The following is an 18530-nucleotide window of genomic DNA, read 5'->3' on the forward strand; positions in this document are numbered from 1 at the left end:
ATAAGCAGCAATATATATTGTAATGGTAGGAGAGTTCACTGCTCCTCTTTCAGTACCAGACAGTGTATCCAGATAGGAAATCCATAAAGCAGCAGTGGACTTTACCAACGCTATAAACCAAGTGGACCCAGCAGACGTATATAGAACATTTCACTCAACAGAAGCAGAACATACATTCTTCTGAAGCACATGAAGAACTTTCTCCAGAATAGATCATGTGTTGGGTCACAAAACATGTCTTAACAAATCTAAGAAAATTGAAATTAGGTATCTTTTCAATCACAATGGAATGAAACTAGAAGCGAATAGTATAGGTAGTATTGGAAAATTCACAAATACGTGAAAATTTAAGAACGTACCCCTGATTAACCAAATGGGTCAGTGAGGAAACTGAAAGGAAAATTAGAAAATACCTTGAAACTAATGAAAATGAAAACACAACCTGCCAAAACTTATGGGATGCAGCAAAAGTAGCACTAAGAGGGACATTTATATCAATAAATACTGACAATGAAGAAAAGAAGAAAGATCTCAAACAATCTAATTTTACAACTCAAGGAACTAGAAAAAGAACAGACTCAGGCCAAGTTAGCAGAAGGAAGGAAATACTGAGGTTTAGAGCAAAAATAAAATGAAATGGAAAATAGAAAAATAAAAAAATGAAACTAAGAGTTGATTTTTTGAAAAGATCAATAAAACTGACAAAAGTTTAGACTAAGTTAAAAAAGAGATGACTCAGGTAAAATTAAATGAAAACAAACAAAACAAAAAAATCAGAAATGAAAGAGGAGGGGCCCCTGGCTGGCTCATTCAGTAGAATGTGTGACTCTTAATCTCTGTCTGGGTTGTAAGTTTGAGCCCCACATTGAGTGTAGAGATTACTTAAAAATAAATCTAAAAAAAAAAAAATGTGAGAGAGGAGATAATACAACTAATGCCACTGAAATAAGGATCATTAGAAATTACTGTGAACAGTTCCATGCCAACAATTTGGATAACCTAAAAGAAATGGGTAAATTCCTAGAAACATACAACTTACCAAGACTGAATCATAAAGAAATAGGAAATCTGAGCAGACCTATAACTAGCAACAAGATTGAATCAGTAATCAGAAACCTCACAGGAAGAAAATGCCAGCACCAGATGGCTTAATTGGTGAATTCTGCCAAACATTCAAAGAATTAACACCATTCTTTCTCTCTCTCTCTCTCTCTCTCCCCCAAACTTGAAGAGCAGGGAATACTTCCAAGCTTATTTTAAGAGGCTAGCATTACCCTAATACCAAAGCTTGACAAAAACACTAGAAGAAAATTACAGACCAATATCCTTGATGAATATAGATGCAAAAATCCTCAACAAAATACTAGTAAACTGAATTAAGCAGCAAATTAAAAGGATAATACACAGTAGGCAAGTGGGATTTATTCCTGGTCGGCAAGGATGTACAAAATATGAAAATCAACTAATGGGATACACCACATTAACAGAATATAGGATAAGAACCATATGATCCCCTCCATAGATGCAGAAAAAAATATTTGATGAAATTCAACACACTTGCATAATAAAAATTTCTAAACTAAGAATAGAAAGAAATTACTTCAACATGGTAAAAGCCATATATGAAGATCTCACAGCTCATATCATGCTTAACAGTGAAAAACTGAAAGTTTTAGCTCTGTGATCAGGAACAAGGCAAGTATGACCACTCTCTCCATTTCTATTCAACATGGTACTGGAAATTTAAGAGCAATTAGGCAAGAAAAAGAAATAAAAGGCATTTGAATAGGAAAGGAAAAAGTAGAAGTATCTTAGGGGTGCCTGGGTGGCTCAGGCGGTTAAGTGTCCAACTTCAGCTCCAATCATGATCTCACATTTTCACCCTACTCCAAAGACCTGATAAAGAGCTGTATTCCTGCAACACTTTTCTCTACCTCATTCAGTGCATATTTAAATATATTTTTATACTATATTCACATGGTGTAAAATTTTAAACATTCAAAAAAGGATATATGATGAAAAATCCCATTTCCTCTACCATCCCCAAGCCACCTAGTTCTGTTTCCCCAGAGATAATGCTATTTCCAATGATTTCTGGAAATATTCTAGTTAAATGTGTGTTTTAATTAGGTGTGTACTCAGACCATTTCCCTCCACCCCAGAAACCATGTGTGGGCATCTTAGAAGGGTGAATAAACTTAAAAATGGAGCCTAAAAGATTTGGAGAAGAATGTTCTAACAGTGGGAATTACTTAACATCAAAATTGATGCCTGGGGCAGAAAGTCTTTCCTTCTCTGAAACTCTTTAAACATAGGATAGTGTGTCACCTTTATGAGTTAGTTTGTAAGAGGTGGTTCTGCAGTGAAGCAGTGCAAAGACCAAAATTACGTGTTTAACCCAAAGGTACAAATTTTTTATTGTAGATATTTTTAGTGGGGTTTCTTTCCCATATTTATCAGAATAAGTCTTCTTTCTTTTTTTTTTTTTTTTTAATGCTTATTTATTTTTGAGAGTACTCATGAGTAGGGGAGGGACAGAGAGAGAGGAGAGAGAGAGAATCCCAAGTAGGCACTGCACTGTCAGCACAGAGCCTGATGCTGGACTCCGTCTCATGAACCGTGAGATCATGACCTGAGCCAAAATCAAGAGTTGGACACTCAACCAACTGAGCAACCCAAGTGCCCTAGAATAAGTCTTAAAATGTCTGTTTTAGAAATTATTGATATAGTCAACTGTGAAATTACATTTCATCTTTAAAAAAAAAAAAACTCCAGGAAATACTCTGTTAATCAGTTGAGAAATTCTGTCATTTACAACTGTCCGATTTCAGTGACTCTTTAGTTGCAAAATGTTCCAGTCTGTCTTGAAGCATTTGAAAGGTAGTGCTCTGAAACCCCAATAGGGAGGTCTTTCAAAAATAAATTTTGACTTCAGTGGTATTTCTGAAGAGAAGAATCCTTCTAAAGAGCAAAGGGACACGGTCCCTTCATTCCTGTCTCCACAGTGGCACATTTAGACATTTGCCACCAACAGGGTGGAGGTTACTGGTAGGAATGTGTAATCACTTTGTTATCTGCCCCCCTAGTTTTAAATCACAAAAGCAAACAGACAAAAAGGTCAATTCCTTCTGGAACTAGTTCCAATGGCTACTAGTTAAACTCTGCTACAAAAGAGGTGAGCATTTACAGAAGTGTGTATTTTTATAGTTGAAACTTCCTAATATCGTTTTTATTCAAGAATTTAGATGAATACTGGTATCCCAAAATAAAAGTACTGATGACATATCACTGGTTCCAAAACGTAAATCTTGTGAATGATTTTATATCTTTTTTTCCTACCACCTTTGTTTTGTGGCTTGGTTCATTTTAAATTACTGGTAATAATTGTGTTATATTTTAAAATAATTACATCTAAAAATAGTTTAGAATGGAGTACACGGTTACTAAACACTGCCTGAAGTGAGGGACAGCCATTGAACAGGTGTGGCCTGAGGACCAGCAGCTTTCTCCCAGCTTGTTTGGTTCTTGGTGTACATGTAACAGAGGGAATATTGTCCCTGCCCCGACATGAAGCCTGCAATCCAACAGAGAAAACAGCAGGAAAAATATGAGACAGAAATTTACTTTATCCATTATTGCAAGTATTTTTGAGGCCAGTTTTATGGGAGGATTTGATAGTTTAAAACAGAAAGGAAAGAATTTTTTGCTTCATTTGTAGGAAAATTTGAGTAAAGGCCAAAGCTTTGGGCAGAAATACATTTATTAATAGTCCCTGAACATTTTTGCTTGTGACCAGCGACATATGAGAACCTGGGGGTGCAGACCTGCCCTCAAGAAGCTCACAGTTTAACGGGAAACAGGTATGCGAAAACAGCGAAGTTGAAAGTGCTGTGGGGGGCATGGTTAGAATGAGATTAATTCTATGTGGTGGGTCCCCAAAGCCTTCACACATGATGTCTGAGCACCTGTTCTATACCAGACACTGTACTAGACATTGGAGATAAAACACAAGCTACAGTCTTTGCTGCAGGAGGGCCTGGCTCTGTGTGTGTGTGTGTGTGTGTGTGTGTGTGTGTGTGTAGGTTGGGGAAAGGATGAAGTCATGCATTTCATCTGGGACATGTTGGTTCTGAAGGGCCTTTTGCACATCCAGGTGTAGATGGCAGGTAGTCAGTCTGATGTGGGAGTCTGGAGCTTAGGAGAGAGGCTTGAGCACGATCCAGCCTTGGACAGGATCTTTGAAGCCATGAGCACAACTGTGATTTCCTAGAGAGGGAAGACCACCCAGGACCAAGCTTAGAAGAAGAGACACAGCTGGGAAGGAGGAGCCAGCACCAACCTATCTAAAGCACCAGAATTAGGGAGTAGAAGCAGAGATTGACGCATGTGCCTGTTTGTGTATTCATTATTATTAGACTTCTCTGGCTTATTCTCTTACAGGCCTTTGCTGACATAAGCTTTGTCTCATTGGAAGTGTTTAGGCATGAAAAGAACTTGAAATAGAAGAGATTTTTAAAAAATCTGATTTCATGTTGTGTCAGTGTTCTCAAGTTATCTGTGACATACTTTTTCCCAAACAGAGTAACTTCCTCCAACACCGCTTGACAACTAGACTGTTAGTGCTGCTTTTTTCCTTCTCTCTGATCTTAATAGTGCGTTATCTTCCCAGGAGAGCTATAGTTGGAATTGATTCATGGCGGGGAATTTGGGGGCTGGCTTTAGTGTAATGTTGAACACTGATGCCTCACTAAGTCAACCGTCCTTTATTCAGAAATTAGATGTCTATTCTATTGTCTGGTAACTGTTCTTCTCTAAAATGGAAAAATGTGAGCATTGCTCAAAAGATCCTTCAATGCAGAGGCATTTCCTCCCTCCCTTCACAAATACTTACTGCCATGTGACATCAACTATGACAGTCCCTGGGGAGATAGTAGTGAGCAGAGCACATATGGGCCATGCCCTGAAAAGCTTACAGTCTAGCATGGGAGTCAGACAGAAGTGAAATATTGCACAGAAAGGTATGAAAATAGTGATGATTGCACAAGTGGAAGACCAGGGTAATGTGAACCCATAAGAGCAGGGGGTGGAAACTTGTTTGGGATTGGTACATATTAATTCTGGGTACTTGTGAAAAGTAACTGCTGCTGGCTGTGGCCTGCCAATGAGCTATCTTTATTAGAAACAGAAGTCATAAATTATATCAAATAACCCCTTCACCCAGCACCAAGGCATGGCTGCTCTTCAAAACATACGTGAGCAAATTGAGAATGTGGGAAGGGGGACAAAAACAGCCTGCTTGCTGGGGACATCACCCCATGACATTGGCCTGATAGGTTCCCACACATCTTTTTCCTTGGAAATACATAAATTTACATCTCAGTTAAAGCTACAAGAAGACACATTCCATATTTATCACCATTGAAAACTGCCTACCAAGCGCATTCAGCAGGTGCCTCTTCCAGGGCTTTAGCAGGTCTGACCACCCCCAGTGTCTTGATCCCTGTGCCAGCGCTGCACGAGGGCTTTGCAGACGTGCCAGCAGATACTAGTTTTCTCCATTGCTAGCCAAAAACTCAGCTTCTTCTAAAATGTTTTATTGTATTCCTGGTAGTTTGTGTGTTTTTTATTTAAGCCCAGTGCAGTAATAGATTCCTTATTGCCCCTGGAGAAAACGGTTTGAGCCTTTTTTTAAATTTTCATTCATTAAAATACAGACATGTTTAAAGGAATATTTTTTAATTTTTTTTAATTTTTTTTTTAATGTTTATTTTTGAGACAGAGACAGAGCATTAACGGGGGAGGGTCACAGAGAGAGGGAGACACAGAATCTGAAACAGGCTCCAGGCTCTGAGCTGTCAGCACAGAGCCCGACGCGGGGCTCGAACCCGACCATGAGATCGTGACCTGAGCCGAAGTTGGACGCTTAACCGACTGAGCCACCCAGGCGCCCCAGTGTTTGTTTATTTTTAAGAGAGTGTGAGCCGGGGAGGGACAGAGAAAGAGGGAGGCAAAGAATCCAAAGTGGGCTCTGCACAGATAGTAGCAAGCCCAACGTGGGGCTCAAACTCCCAAACCGCAAGATCATGACCTGAGCTGAAGTCGGATGCTCAACTGACTAAGCCACCCAGGCGCTTCTAGAGGAATGTTTGATGGACAGTTGATTTATTCTAAAACAGCTCTGTAAATTCTGTGAGTGTTTTACTACTTAAATGAAATATATCTTCCCCTGCAGTTAATCTATCTTAATAGTCAGGATTTATGTACTAAAAATGCCTTTTGATGGTCACTGACTTTATTTAATAATAAATATTATTAAGTGCTCTCTGTGCCCAAAGTTGTTAGGTGCCAGGGAGATAGCTGTGGACAGTCTTTGCCCCCAAGGAGCTTAATGTCAAAATCTTAATAGCAAAAGGAGGCAAGGATCTAACACACCCTAAATAACTTTCCCTCTGTGTAAATCCTAGCCTTTCCAGTAAGAGAGCCCGGTGGCCTGATCACCTAATGGCCTTGTCAACTGACTTGACCTCTCAGGTTGTTTCTGCATCTGTAAGATGGAAAGACTTCGCATGCTTCTCCTGATCAGTTGCTGATGGACACAAGGATCTCATTAAACACAAAAGATACAAAGTTTTAATGCCAACAGATGCAGAAACTACTACCACACAAAACAGAAGAGAACATGGTGTACTCCCCCTGGAGGTCCTGCTTCCTGTGGGGTCGGTCATCCAGCTAGAAGACACAGCTCATGTCAGGGGGCTTCCAGCAGCTGTGAGATGGTGCCTCTGTTGCTCCGATGAAGGGGGGCTAACCTCTCCTCTGCCCTGCCTGTGCTTCAGCTCTGCCCATGCACTTGCCTGCACCCCCAGCACATTCCTGTGCCCCAGACCAGGTGAAGTGAGAGTGTCAGGCCCATCTGAGCTCTCTATCAACAGTGCTGGTACTTAACTCCCAGGATTATTTTGACAATACATGAGGTAAAGCTCTTAATATAGTGCTTAGCACAAAGTAAGCACTCAGTGAATGTGTTAATACTGTTAACACATTATAACATTAATTATTAATACAAAAGACTATTCCTCTTAGTCAAATAAAACATTAGACAAACTATTTCAGGAGCATCTTTTCCAAATGTGGTTAGATAACCTGCTTATATAACCAAATATATTTTCTCTTTGGTCAAACATACACCTGAAGTTTTTCTTCTCAATTTGAGAAATTCTTACCAAACCTCCGCTGCTGCTTTTTTTCATTCAAGAAAAATAAATATTACCCTCTTCCTAACCCTCCTTCTCCAACCAAAAGAATAAAACATGCAAAAAACAAAAACAGTGAGCAAAAAGACAGTGATTTTGCTGGTATTTGTAAATATCCATACTCCATAACAAATGTGTTTATTTTGCCATTAGTCACATTTCAGTATTGGAGGACTAAAATGCTTGCAAGTTAATAGCCAGCTAAGTTTCTGGTACTTAATGCTTTGTGTATCGCCTCAGCTACTTAACTGCTCTGTTTTTTGAGTCCTAAATATATTTTGTACATCTTCACAAGTTAAGGTGATGAGTTTTGCCAGAAACCGCAGTCCTTTCTCCTGGTCCGTCAAGGGTTCCCGTCCTTGGTTGCAGGTGCTGTTTGGCACGGCCGACGGGCAGGTGATCGTCATGGACTGCCACGGCAGGATGCTGGCCCACGTGCTCCTGCACGAGTCCGACGGCATCCTCAGCATGTCCTGGAACTGCCCCGCCTTCCTGGTGGAGGACAGCAGCGAGAGCGACACGGACTCAGACGACTACTCCCCACCCCAAGGTAGGAAGCCGGAGGAGGAGGGTGAAGTCCACCACAGGTGCAGCACGCTGACCCACTGGGAAGAGCTCCGGTGAAGCACAAGGCAGGGCAGCCTGACGTCTGGTCTTGATTCGGCTGTCTTCCCTCTGCCATCCCTTTTCTCAGAATCACCGTGCAGGTGGATGAAGCTCCGTTGGCTTAGGTTTCGCTAGACATGAAATGACCCTTTTCATGTCCCTAGGGAGTTGTGGGGCTTAGCTGCTTAGCAAGAATAAAGAGAGCTGGAGATGAGAAATGCTGTGCTATTACTATAACTTAATCTGTGGTGTTCCAAATCCCTAATGTCATTAAAACCTGTAGCTTTAGTTGTGTGAGAAAAGGATTAGTTTTGCCTGTAATGCAGGCCAGTAATGGGGCTGCTGTCCATGCCCCTCTTCTGTCTTTTGGGGGGAAACTTCCTTTTCTCAGTTCAGAAGAACCTGTCTTCCCCTGTAAGTTTCACAGCAATGTCAGTTTAGATTAATTGGCATCTAGTTTTTTAATATTTGGACCTAAGGAAAGGTTTCAGACTCTTGGTGGGGATGATTTCAGACTCCAGCCTCCTTCACTTTTGCAGTGCATTTTATCTCCCACACATGTGACAGACACACCTCCCACATACACACACAAAAAGCCAGAAACCTTTGATGTTGATGCTGGCCATCACCAACAGCAGCATTCGTCATTGGCCTCCTCAGGACCGTGGCACTTCCCTAGTACCCCATTCCTCTTTTTTTTTTTTTTTTTTTTTTTTTTTTTTTTTAAGGAAAAATACATTGTGAAATAGTAGGAGATCAGACTTGGTCATACTGCTGCAGGACTTCTGTCCTCGCACTGCTCCCCTCTCCGGTGACTGTGGGCACATTCATCCTGTGAGCTAATGGTCCGGGGAATAGATCTTTAACTGTGTCCCCCATCGGCATCTTCCCCCATTGGTACTTGGAATGCTCTCATTTTGTCCCAGACATGATATAAGACATGATGCTTCCCAGAGACATTCACACATTCATTCAGTCGTTTGTTTAAGGAGACAACTATTTTCACATGAAGGAAACTTTAACAATTTTTTTTAACGTTTATTTATTGTTGAGAGACAGAACATGAGCATGGGAGGGGCAGAGAGAGGGGAAGACACAGAATCTGAAGCAGGCTCCAGGCTCTGAGCTGCCAGCAGAGAGCCTGACATGGGACTCGAACTCACAAGCATGAGATCATGACCTGAGCCGAAGTTGGTTGCTTAACCGACTGAGCCACCCAGGCGCCCCACATGAAAGAAACTTTAGATCTGTTGGGGGTAGGGTTTCAGGGTGCATGGGGTTGGGGGAAGGAGAATGTGCTTCTATCTGAGACATAAACATACCCTTTCCTAGTAGGGCCCCAACCTGAGTGAAGTGTTGACTATTTCTCCAGCCTCATAGTAATAAAGTCCGTGTTATACAAGGTTGGATACTTGTCAGCACACTTTTAAAACAGAACTTTACTAGATTGACTGCAGATTCACTTAGCCCCATGTATTATGGGGAAAAAACAAGATCTAGAGAGCAAGTTATAAAGCAGGTTCAGAATGAGTCCAAGGATAGAATTTAGACCCCGGCTGCTGCTTTAATACATTTCCCTTCTCAGAGCCATGCGGCAATTTGGAGGATGACTGGGATTTGCCTTTCACATAGAGCTGGGTTTTTCTTGGTGGCCTAGGGGATTTGAGCACAGAGGTAGGTACGTACAGCATCTGAAAATGAAGCAGAGGAAAGTAATACCTGAGGATCCTCCACAGGCAGGGCTGAGGTGGGGCGAGTGTGTGGATGTCAGGCCAGCCCACTCCGGATGGCTCCCAGGGATGAACTCGGCATGGGTATGAGGCCTGCAGGGGGCCTTCTGAAAGAGCCCTCATTTATCTTGGCCTGTGGGAGGGACTGACTTTTACTTTTGAAGCAGCATGTGGAAGAATCCAGAACATGACCCATCACAGTTCTTCCTTAGCATCCATGAGTACTCCTTGAACTTACAGAGCGGAATTTTCTTTATACTGGCTGTGCACTGCAGATGTAGCAGAATTGTTTAGGAGCCACAGCCAACCTTGGCTTTCTCTCCAGGTTTGGAGTCTCTTATGGTAAAAACTTACTCGTTGTGGCTGCTGTGGCTCCCTATTTCCTATAATGTCCAATGAAAGGGCATTAGTGTTGAAAAGCAACTTTTCTCTGTACATTGGACCAAGATTAAGAAATTGTTTTCATCCTTCTTTCCACCATCCTTACATGTTATGTGACGTTAAAATAACAATTTATGTTTACACATCATTAGAAACATGACGCATTAACACATGAGTTAATAATCTTCACATGTGTTCTCATCACCATACCCCAGAGCCCAAGGAGCCCCACCTGGTGCCTCCAGGGCCATCTGTCCCCGTCCTGCTTCTCATTCCAGGGTTCCCCGGTGGCGCTCCTCCTGACGGCCCCACATAGTTCCTGAGTGCTATGTACAGTGTTGCCTTACTCAGTGACATCCCAGTCCAGAGTCTGGTCTGCAGTGTCAGGCAGTTGTTAAAGCCCTCTGCCAGACTGCAGCAGTGTGTCCTAGATTTGGGTCATGTGTGCCTTGCCTCCTTTTTACTCAGCACTTTTGTCCCGGCAGATGGTCCAGCAGCGTATCCCATCCCGGTGCAGAACATCAAGCCGCTGCTCACCGTCAGCTTCACCTCGGGGGACATCAGCTTAATGAACAACTATGACGACTTGTCTCCTACTGTCATCCGCTCAGGGCTGAAAGGTACAGAAGGCTGCACGTGACCCCAAGCCCACACATCAGCCCTGTGTGCGTTTGCCTTCCGGTGGGTGTCCCGCACCCAGTACTTATCCATTCCTGCCCGTCCGTGGGCTTAATGGAGTCTGTTAATGAAGGCCACTTCCTTTTGCTCCTCTGCTTATGTGACAAGTTGACACCTAGGCTTATCTTGAGGAGGGATTCCTGACAGTCTTTGCCTTTCTGTCTTTACCTACTACGACGAGTAACCCTCTCTTGGGTGTACGTGTTTGCCTCTGGCTAACATATGATGTCAGTACAGTATTGGACCTCAGCACCTGCCGTTCCTGGGGCAGCAGACCCAGCACGGCAGTTTCACAGAAGCCCCTGTTACTTTGAGGCGTATTAAGACACCGATGGTTGTGCGGTAAAGTTCCCGCAGCTGCAGGACTGAGGCATTGATGTAAACAGCAACCGCCAAATGCTGACTTCCCTGACAGATGTTATGAAATGTGTTCTCTCACAAGAAAATCGCTGTCCATAGGCATTTGGCATGTTCTGAATTTTGCAATCCAAGAATATTTACTCACATTGTGACCCTGATGAGTTCTTTGGAAAAACAGTTCTGTCTCTTCAGGATTAAATGGTACGGTGTAGAAATCCCTGGATTGCCTTTGGTCTCAAAGTTCAAGGGACCTGCTGTAATCCGAATGGAAGACCAGGGGTAAACCAGAACGTGCAGTTCAAGTTACTACTGTCACTCAGAACTTGCCTCAGACCAGAGAGTTGTGTCATGTGCTTCCTGTCTGAATTACTCAGGGATCGCAGGGATGATAATGGAGACTCAAGTCCGTATAACTTAACTGTTGATTGGAGTGCATCATACCTGTCTGCCTGCCCCTAAGCACTTCTTGATTCCATTTTAAAACTATAGAATATTCTTTTTTTTTAACTCTTTTTTTTAAAGTTTTATTTATTTTTGAGACAGGGAGAGACAGAGCATGAACAGGGGAGGGTCAGAGAGAGGGAGACACAGAATTTGAAACAAGCTCCAGGCTCTGAGCTGTCAGCACAGAGCCCGACGCGGGGCTGGAACTCACGAACCGCGAGATCACGACCTGAGCTGAAGTCGGCCGCTTAACCGACTGAGCCACCCAGGCGCCCCTTAAACTATAGAATATTCTTACAAGTTCTCCTTTTTGTGGGTGTCCCATTTTGTGTTTCAGATCTATAATTGTGAGGAATTATTTAGCCTAAACTCCTGAGGGACATGAACTATGTAGAAGTCCCTCTTTATACCACAAATAGGCTCCTTTAGAAGCTGAGTAAATAGTTCTGTGTGTGTATGATGATGATGATGATGAACTTACATTCCTTGGTCTTTTCTGCAGGTTCTTTTCTGAGTGTTCTGACCTTTGTGGAGCTAACATGCAAGGGTGGTCATCATAAATTCTCACATATATTTGGTTGTCCAGGCTCTTCTTTTCTTCTTCAGAAATTCTACTTTTAAACCTTCAACTAAGTTTATTAATTTCTCAGAACCTGCCTCTAGTCCTGGAGCCCTGAACTTTGTTCTCTGACACGTGTCTGATCAGGACTGAAATTAACATCTTACCAGTCAGTTCCCTTGTATTTCTCATATGGCAAATTTTTCTGAATCTTTGTCGTCTTGCTTACCTGTGGAAACTTTTTTTAATTCCTTGAATGTGTTGTTTTGTTTTCTGTCTGTGAAACTAGATTGCACTGGAGCAGCACTTCTGACACATCCCCACCAAGCCTGTGGTGGAAGGTTAGGAATGCATATGAGGTGGCTTGTGAAGGTGACCCTGGGTGGCCTTCCCAAGTGTGAAAGTTTTTGACTTGAGTTTCATCTTAAAAATACAGGCAAATTTAGCATTCTTCCCATTGCCTGACTAGAAATCTAAATCTAATCTAAATCTTTCACACTTTCATGGGGGGACATGCTTTTGCACGGAGTCGTCTTAATTGCAGGAAGTTAGGTAAAATTTAAGTGAGCTGATGTCATCCGATCGGCGCTGGATGTAGGCAGTTTCTCTTTCTGTCTTGGTTTCAGAATATTATGAGGACTCAGTCTTACATGTGCTATCAACGGCAGCAGGTTGTTTTGTTTTGTTTTGTTTTTTGTCCACAACTTCATGGGGTAAAATACTAGGAAGAGATCGCCAGAATCTGCCAAGGTGGCGTGTGGCAACTTGCTCCGTCCATGGTCATCTGTCCTATGGTGGACAGGTCGGTCACTTGTCATATAGGGTGGACTGAAACGGGTTAGTCTTTCTCTGTTACTGTCTCAAAGAAATATCGTCAGAGAGCTTCTCCAGTGAACAAACATGACTCATGATATTTTCTGCTTTATCACCAACGTTGTAATTTATGTTGTTGCCAAAGAACACAGAATGGCAGATAGCTCACGGTCCCTGTGATCACCCTCTTCTCCGCCACCTGTTACACTGTGTTTTGATTGCAGATTCATAGGGTGGTGGGTGATTTTGTTTTGCAGATGTTTGCTGAGGAGATTCTGCCTTAAAGAAGAATCTGCTAAGTGTCCCAACTTAGGGGACTTCTCTTTATCACATAGTGAACCATAAATTAGTACACCTTATTTGGGGTTTTTACCTTTTGTAGTTACTGTACTTTTTATTGAGAATGTAGGGGAAGAAAGACTGTTTTCCCCCTACAGATCTTAGGTTTTCTGACTGGGACCCTATAAATTACACTGACCAAAGACAGGTTGACTAGAGAAAAAGAAACAAGTTTATTAACACATGCATTGCATTTAGCGGTGGAAGCTTTCAGAGATGAGTAACTCAAATGGGTGGGTAGAGCTTGGGCTTATATTGCATATTAACAGCAGAACAGAACGTTTTTGGAAAAGTGACAAGACAAAGGGAAAGGACTTAAAGTTTCTAGGGTAGCAGATTGTGGGAAGGTAAACAGGGAAGACTAATGGAAGATAATGGCCAGTTCCTGAAGTTTGTCATGTAAATTCTTCTGGAGCTGTGTGTGGGCTGATGAGGGTCCAGAGTTGTCTCCAGTGATTAGCTTCTGTCCTTCCTGGTCAGGGGGCAGAGTGGGCAAGTGCCTGCACAAATTTACACCCTGCTTTTGGGCAAATAGGGGAAAAGAGAGAGCTTTTTTGTATCTGCTCTTTCTCAGTTGCCTTCAGCTCAAAATAGTTTTTATATGCCGGTGTGGCGTCTTTTGAGGTAGCATATTCTCTTACCCTTCAAGGAAAAAACAATTCAGCGATGCGCTCAGAAACTCTGACCTAGACACTTCATCCGTTGCCGTAAAGCAAGCTCTCAAAGGCACTGCTCATTTCACCCACATTTGTCTTAAAATCAAAGAATTTAAACTCCTAGGGTTTGTTTCTTTGTTTTACAGCATTTCCTCTTTTTGTCACTTCATTGCACCACACTGGTAAAAGTCAAGAGCGGGTTTTGAAGGAGAGTGGTTCCAGTCAGTGGTGCTGTCTGCCTCTGCAGTCTGTGCTGATAGAGGTTGGGTCCATCATCCTCACTGAATACACGCCGCTGTTGCTCAGTCCTCCATATGTTCACAGAAGCACTGTTATTAAAGGAAAAAAGTACATGTTATTTTACCATCACACACTTTGCTACTTAATTTGTTTCTCCTTTGTGCACATGCTCATTTTCTCTCTCGCAACACAGAATCCACGTGTACACACACAAGTACACATGTATCTAATGACTAATAGATGAATCACTAACGTGGGCATCCAAGAGACAAAGGCCCCCGTGAACCTCACTCAGGCTTCCAACCAGCAGCTCAAGTACACGTGGTGTTTGGTAAGAGCGCTATTCTTTCTCCACGAATACTTGGCTGCCTGTTTTTGACCCAGCACTAACTCCACACAGGGGGCTCTTGTTAATATAAAAGGACCAAATTTTCTCACCGCACACTACAAGTCAAATTTTGACCCTTCCGGCTCTTACCAAGAAAGATCCATAAGATTGTCTAGCTAAAGTAGAATTGTGTGACTCTGCTAATTTTTTTGTGTATAAAATGTTTAAGAGACCAAAAATCCACAGACACTTCAAAATCATCAAGAGCAGGGCGCCTCGCTGGCTCAGCCAGTAGAGCATGTGACTCTTGATATCAGGGTCATGGGTTCGAGCCCCATGTTCAGCATAGAGATTACTTTTAAAAAATCAAGGAAAATCAGTGCTTTAGGAGGATGGGCCTCTTTTGTGCCTTGGAACTCCCCACATCCTTAGAGACTCTGCTGAGAGCTTCAGGAAAAGTGAAAAGAGGCTTACTGAATAAAGCATTTAGTTCGTTCCTTCTGGCTTATATTTTGACACAAATTTTTAGAGGCTTAGAAACTGTGAAATTATTACTAAAAGATCGGGCAAAGGCATTGGGGATTATTTTCTATTCTAATATAAACTTATAAAAACTTCCTGGGACAGGAAAGTTTCTGTCCTGACCACATCTAGGCTTCTGTTTCCTTCTTTACGGAAGTGAAATCTAGAAAATGAATAAATGTGTGATTTTTCTTTGATTTTGTAGTAATTTATGAGGATTTTAGAGTCCCACCCTGGGGATTCAGCCCCTGTGGAGGTACTCACACAGCCCTGGTTGCCACTGAACAATCCGTGGTTTTTCTTTCTTACTCCCACTCCTGAATTCCTTGTGATGGGGTTTTCTGGGGTAAGCTGGCTCCCCTGGTGAACGCCTGCCCATCATGTGCATCAGGACTGGCTCAGGCCCTTGATGCTGCTGGTTGTGTCATCGTCAGAACGAGAAGTCGTGTTACTCCTACAGAACTTGTTCTCTTTTAAACAATGACTTGGCTGTGGAGACCACGGCTGTCTCAGTATGACTTGGTGACTGCGGGGATGAGCTCCCTGGGCGTCTGCTTGTGGCTGCGCGGACTCCTGCTCCCCGGGCCCGGGCGCCCATGTGGGGAGCAGAGCCTCTGGTCGCCGAGCAGTGTCTGAGCGGACTGTGTGTCTGCGCCAGCCCCTACGGGGACAGCAGCCCAGCAGCAGCCCACTTTTCTGAGGGGCAAGTTCAAAGAATCTTACTAAAACAATAGCAAGAAGAACGGTGCAGGTTCGTCACTCACCACCTGACCGAAGCGGGTTAGCGGCAGAACCGCAGGAATTGGGTGCTGTCCTCTTCGTTTGTGCAGTTGCAGGGACGCTGTCATCCTAAACAACCGCAGACTCTGCTTGTGTCACCTTTACCTGTCAGCATTAGTGGCTCTTCCTCTTGACTTCCTTGTGTTGCCAAAACTGTCATCCAGAGAAGGTCATTTCAGTTTCATTGTCATGGCCGGCTTCTCACCAGAGCACCTGAGCCCTTTGGATACCCGAGCACAGTGAAATATGTGCACAAATCCTCAAGCCTTCCCCCCTCTCATCTTTTTTGAGATCTTACTCACCAGGATATTTGGATGATGCTTTTAACTTATTTTTCATTTCCTGGTTTGTACTTGTCCTTATTCATATCCTTTTATAAGAAAAAGTGGGGGGGGGGAGCTCCTTTTATTGATGCTTTCACTGACTCAGATTGTAGAGATTTTTCGTTCTGTGTTTGTAGCTGGGTTCACTCAGCCCTCTGCTACCTCTGTCTCTAGTTCCTGTCGGTGGCTCACCTGATGGGCTGGCTCTCGCTTCCCTGGGTCCAGAGAGCCATCTTGTCCTGGGACCACAGTCTGGTCTTCAAAGGAAGTCACAGAGCACTGGTGACCTCAGAATGTGCTGTTACTAACATCAGAGTCAGCACCGCGTGTGAATAAGAGCAAGGTGCTGTGATGGTTTGTGACCTGATGGAGCCCAGGCCTTGCTGGCATCTGGTCCCAGCTCTGAGATGTGTCCTGTCATGACAGGGCACCGTCAGCTCCATCCAGCCTCTCTCAGGCCTCTGAGTTCTGGATATCAGTGCTCTCTGTATGAGCCAGATAGGGTTCTGGGGCCTTGATGGAGAAGAACTATGTTCTAAATCTTATTAGTACTATTAGCTTGTTTTACCAGCCAGAATAAGCAAATTGCCACGTTGGGATTTGACAAACCCTTTCGTAGCCATTTTTATAGGTACCGAGTGGCTTGGTAGGTGGGCATCACATCTCCAGGGTGAAAATTTCTGACAATTTCTGACAACACTCCATCCAACAGAAGTATTTATCTTCTTTTCTAAGCCCTCATAACATCCCAATGTGGAATAAAAGTCAAGGCCTTCATATGCAGATAAGTCCTTTATCTGAACTTTATCTGCCCAGTGGTGCACAGAAATCAAATGAATATAAACTTAGAATTTGCTCTTGACTTACTTTTTGCATTTGTAAATTCTTAGAGTCATCGCTGAGGGCAGGGACACAAGCAGCAGATGGAGAGTCATGGGATTAATGATCTTACCTGCTCCCTCAGATTTCTGCACATCCCTCGACGGTAATGCCGGTGTTGAAGTTAGGTATTTAACATGCCGGCTTCATCACGTGGTTTGGCCTGATACAGCTTTGTGTCAGGGAGCTGTGCTCCCCATCCATGTGATAGACACCTGTTTAAATAGAGTCTGTACTGTCTTCAGAGAAATGGGTAGCGATTGTCTTCGTGAGAGAAAGGGTAAGAGCTGCCATTGTATTTGCTCAGCAGCTCTGTTTTCTAAACTACTTCAGTGAAGGTTCAGGGAGGGTCACATCCTCATGCTGACTGTCTTCTTTGTGATTTCAGAGGTGGTGGCCCAGTGGTGCACGCAGGGAGACCTCCTGGCCGTCTCTGGCATGGAACGGCAGACCCAGCTCAGTGACCTCCCCAATGGCCCTCTTCTGAAGAGTGCCATGGTCAAGTTCTACAATGTCCGCGGGGAGCACATCTTCACCCTGGACACGCTTGTGCAAGTAAGGATGTGTGTCAGGCCTTCATTGTAACGCCACTGTGTTAGTATGCTCTCCGGGCTCCATTAAACACCGTGAGGTGGCTGTAGTTCCTATAATTATCTTCGACAGATTTTAATCTTTCGTTGACCTTAATTAAATTATGGAGTGTAAGCCAGAAGAAATAAGGGAGAAACATGTTTTTGCCTTTAACCAAAATACTTTGTTACATCCCCCACTGAAAAGAGTGGACAGTGAGTAAGCAGAGGGAGCTGGTGTTTATCGTCAGGCAGAAATTAGCACTTACAGAAGTATGTGCTGAATCTTCATTTATTCACTCTGATGTTAGGTTTTCTATGCCAGTAATGTACTTCTACATCTTAGCTAAATGACTGTTAAACAGTAAGTAAGAAAGCTTAAAAATCTTTGGGAAAGAAAGGTAGCCCTTTTCTATTTGTTTTTATTTCCCAGAGATCTGTAGACCGCTTCATTTCTGATTTGGATCAGCTCTCGTGGAGGACGAAATTCTTAGTGGGGTGTAGTGGAGACAGGTCTGAGAGTGAGTTGATGAGATTGACTGGGGCAATAATAAACTAGAGACTTCTTTTCTAACCTTACCCAGCTCAAAGAGGCAGGTATACCAGATTCGGGGAAATTTGCAATTAGATGCAGACATTGATTATTTAAATATAGCTCTCTTTTTTTGGTTGTGGAAAAACACACATAATAGAATTTGCAGTCTTAATCATTTTTAAGTGTATAGTTCAGTATTGTCAATTGTATTACGTTATTGCGCAACCAATCTCCGAATGTTTTCATCTTAACAAAACTGAAACTGCAGGTGCATTGTCTGGAACATAGTAGGTGCTCAGTAAATATTTGCTTGGTGGATTGATGGATGGACAGTTGTCAACATATGCTCTTTTTAGTGCTTTCTGCTGATAGTTTGAACCAGGAGGCTATGTGTCTTCTCACTCAGATGTCGTGCTGACTTTCTATCCCTACCCTGACAGGTAGGAGAGGATGGGCATTTCCAGCTCTTTCTGAGTTAATAAGGCTTTTACAGTTATTAAAAAACTTATTTGTGAATTGAAGTAATGAAACACAC

The 18530-nt window shown here is 42.9% G+C and overlaps 1 protein-coding gene and 1 long non-coding RNA gene across 12 annotated transcripts in view; one reads left to right on the forward strand and one right to left on the reverse strand.

The window, feature by feature from the left end:
- Positions 1-18530, forward strand: part of TULP4 (TUB like protein 4) — a 242377-nt gene that overhangs the window by 192273 nt on the left and 31574 nt on the right. For 10 of the 11 annotated variants that reach the window (XR_006217979.1, XM_042987425.1, XM_042987421.1 and 7 more), the window contains 3 exons: positions 7623-7803; positions 10456-10590; positions 17280-17446. Coding sequence is in view for 10 of the 11 variants with exons in the window: in XM_042987425.1 (XP_042843359.1) it covers positions 7623-7803; positions 10456-10590; positions 17280-17446 (483 nt within the window). In the remaining variant the exon portion in view is untranslated. Of the gene's footprint in view, positions 1-7622; positions 7804-10455; positions 10591-16831; positions 16998-17279; positions 17447-18530 lie in introns of those variants that run through there. The other variant, XM_042987430.1, reaches the window with a different exon arrangement.
- Positions 13313-16601, reverse strand: LOC122238798. Its single transcript, XR_006217980.1, has 2 exons — positions 15174-16601; positions 13313-14148 (listed from the first exon to the last, which is right to left on the reverse strand). It is a non-coding gene; the product is annotated as an uncharacterized LOC122238798 (long non-coding RNA).

Source organism: Panthera tigris, chromosome B2 (genome assembly GCF_018350195.1).
Source record: "Panthera tigris isolate Pti1 chromosome B2, P.tigris_Pti1_mat1.1, whole genome shotgun sequence".
NCBI classification, from domain to species: domain Eukaryota; kingdom Metazoa; phylum Chordata; class Mammalia; order Carnivora; family Felidae; genus Panthera; species Panthera tigris.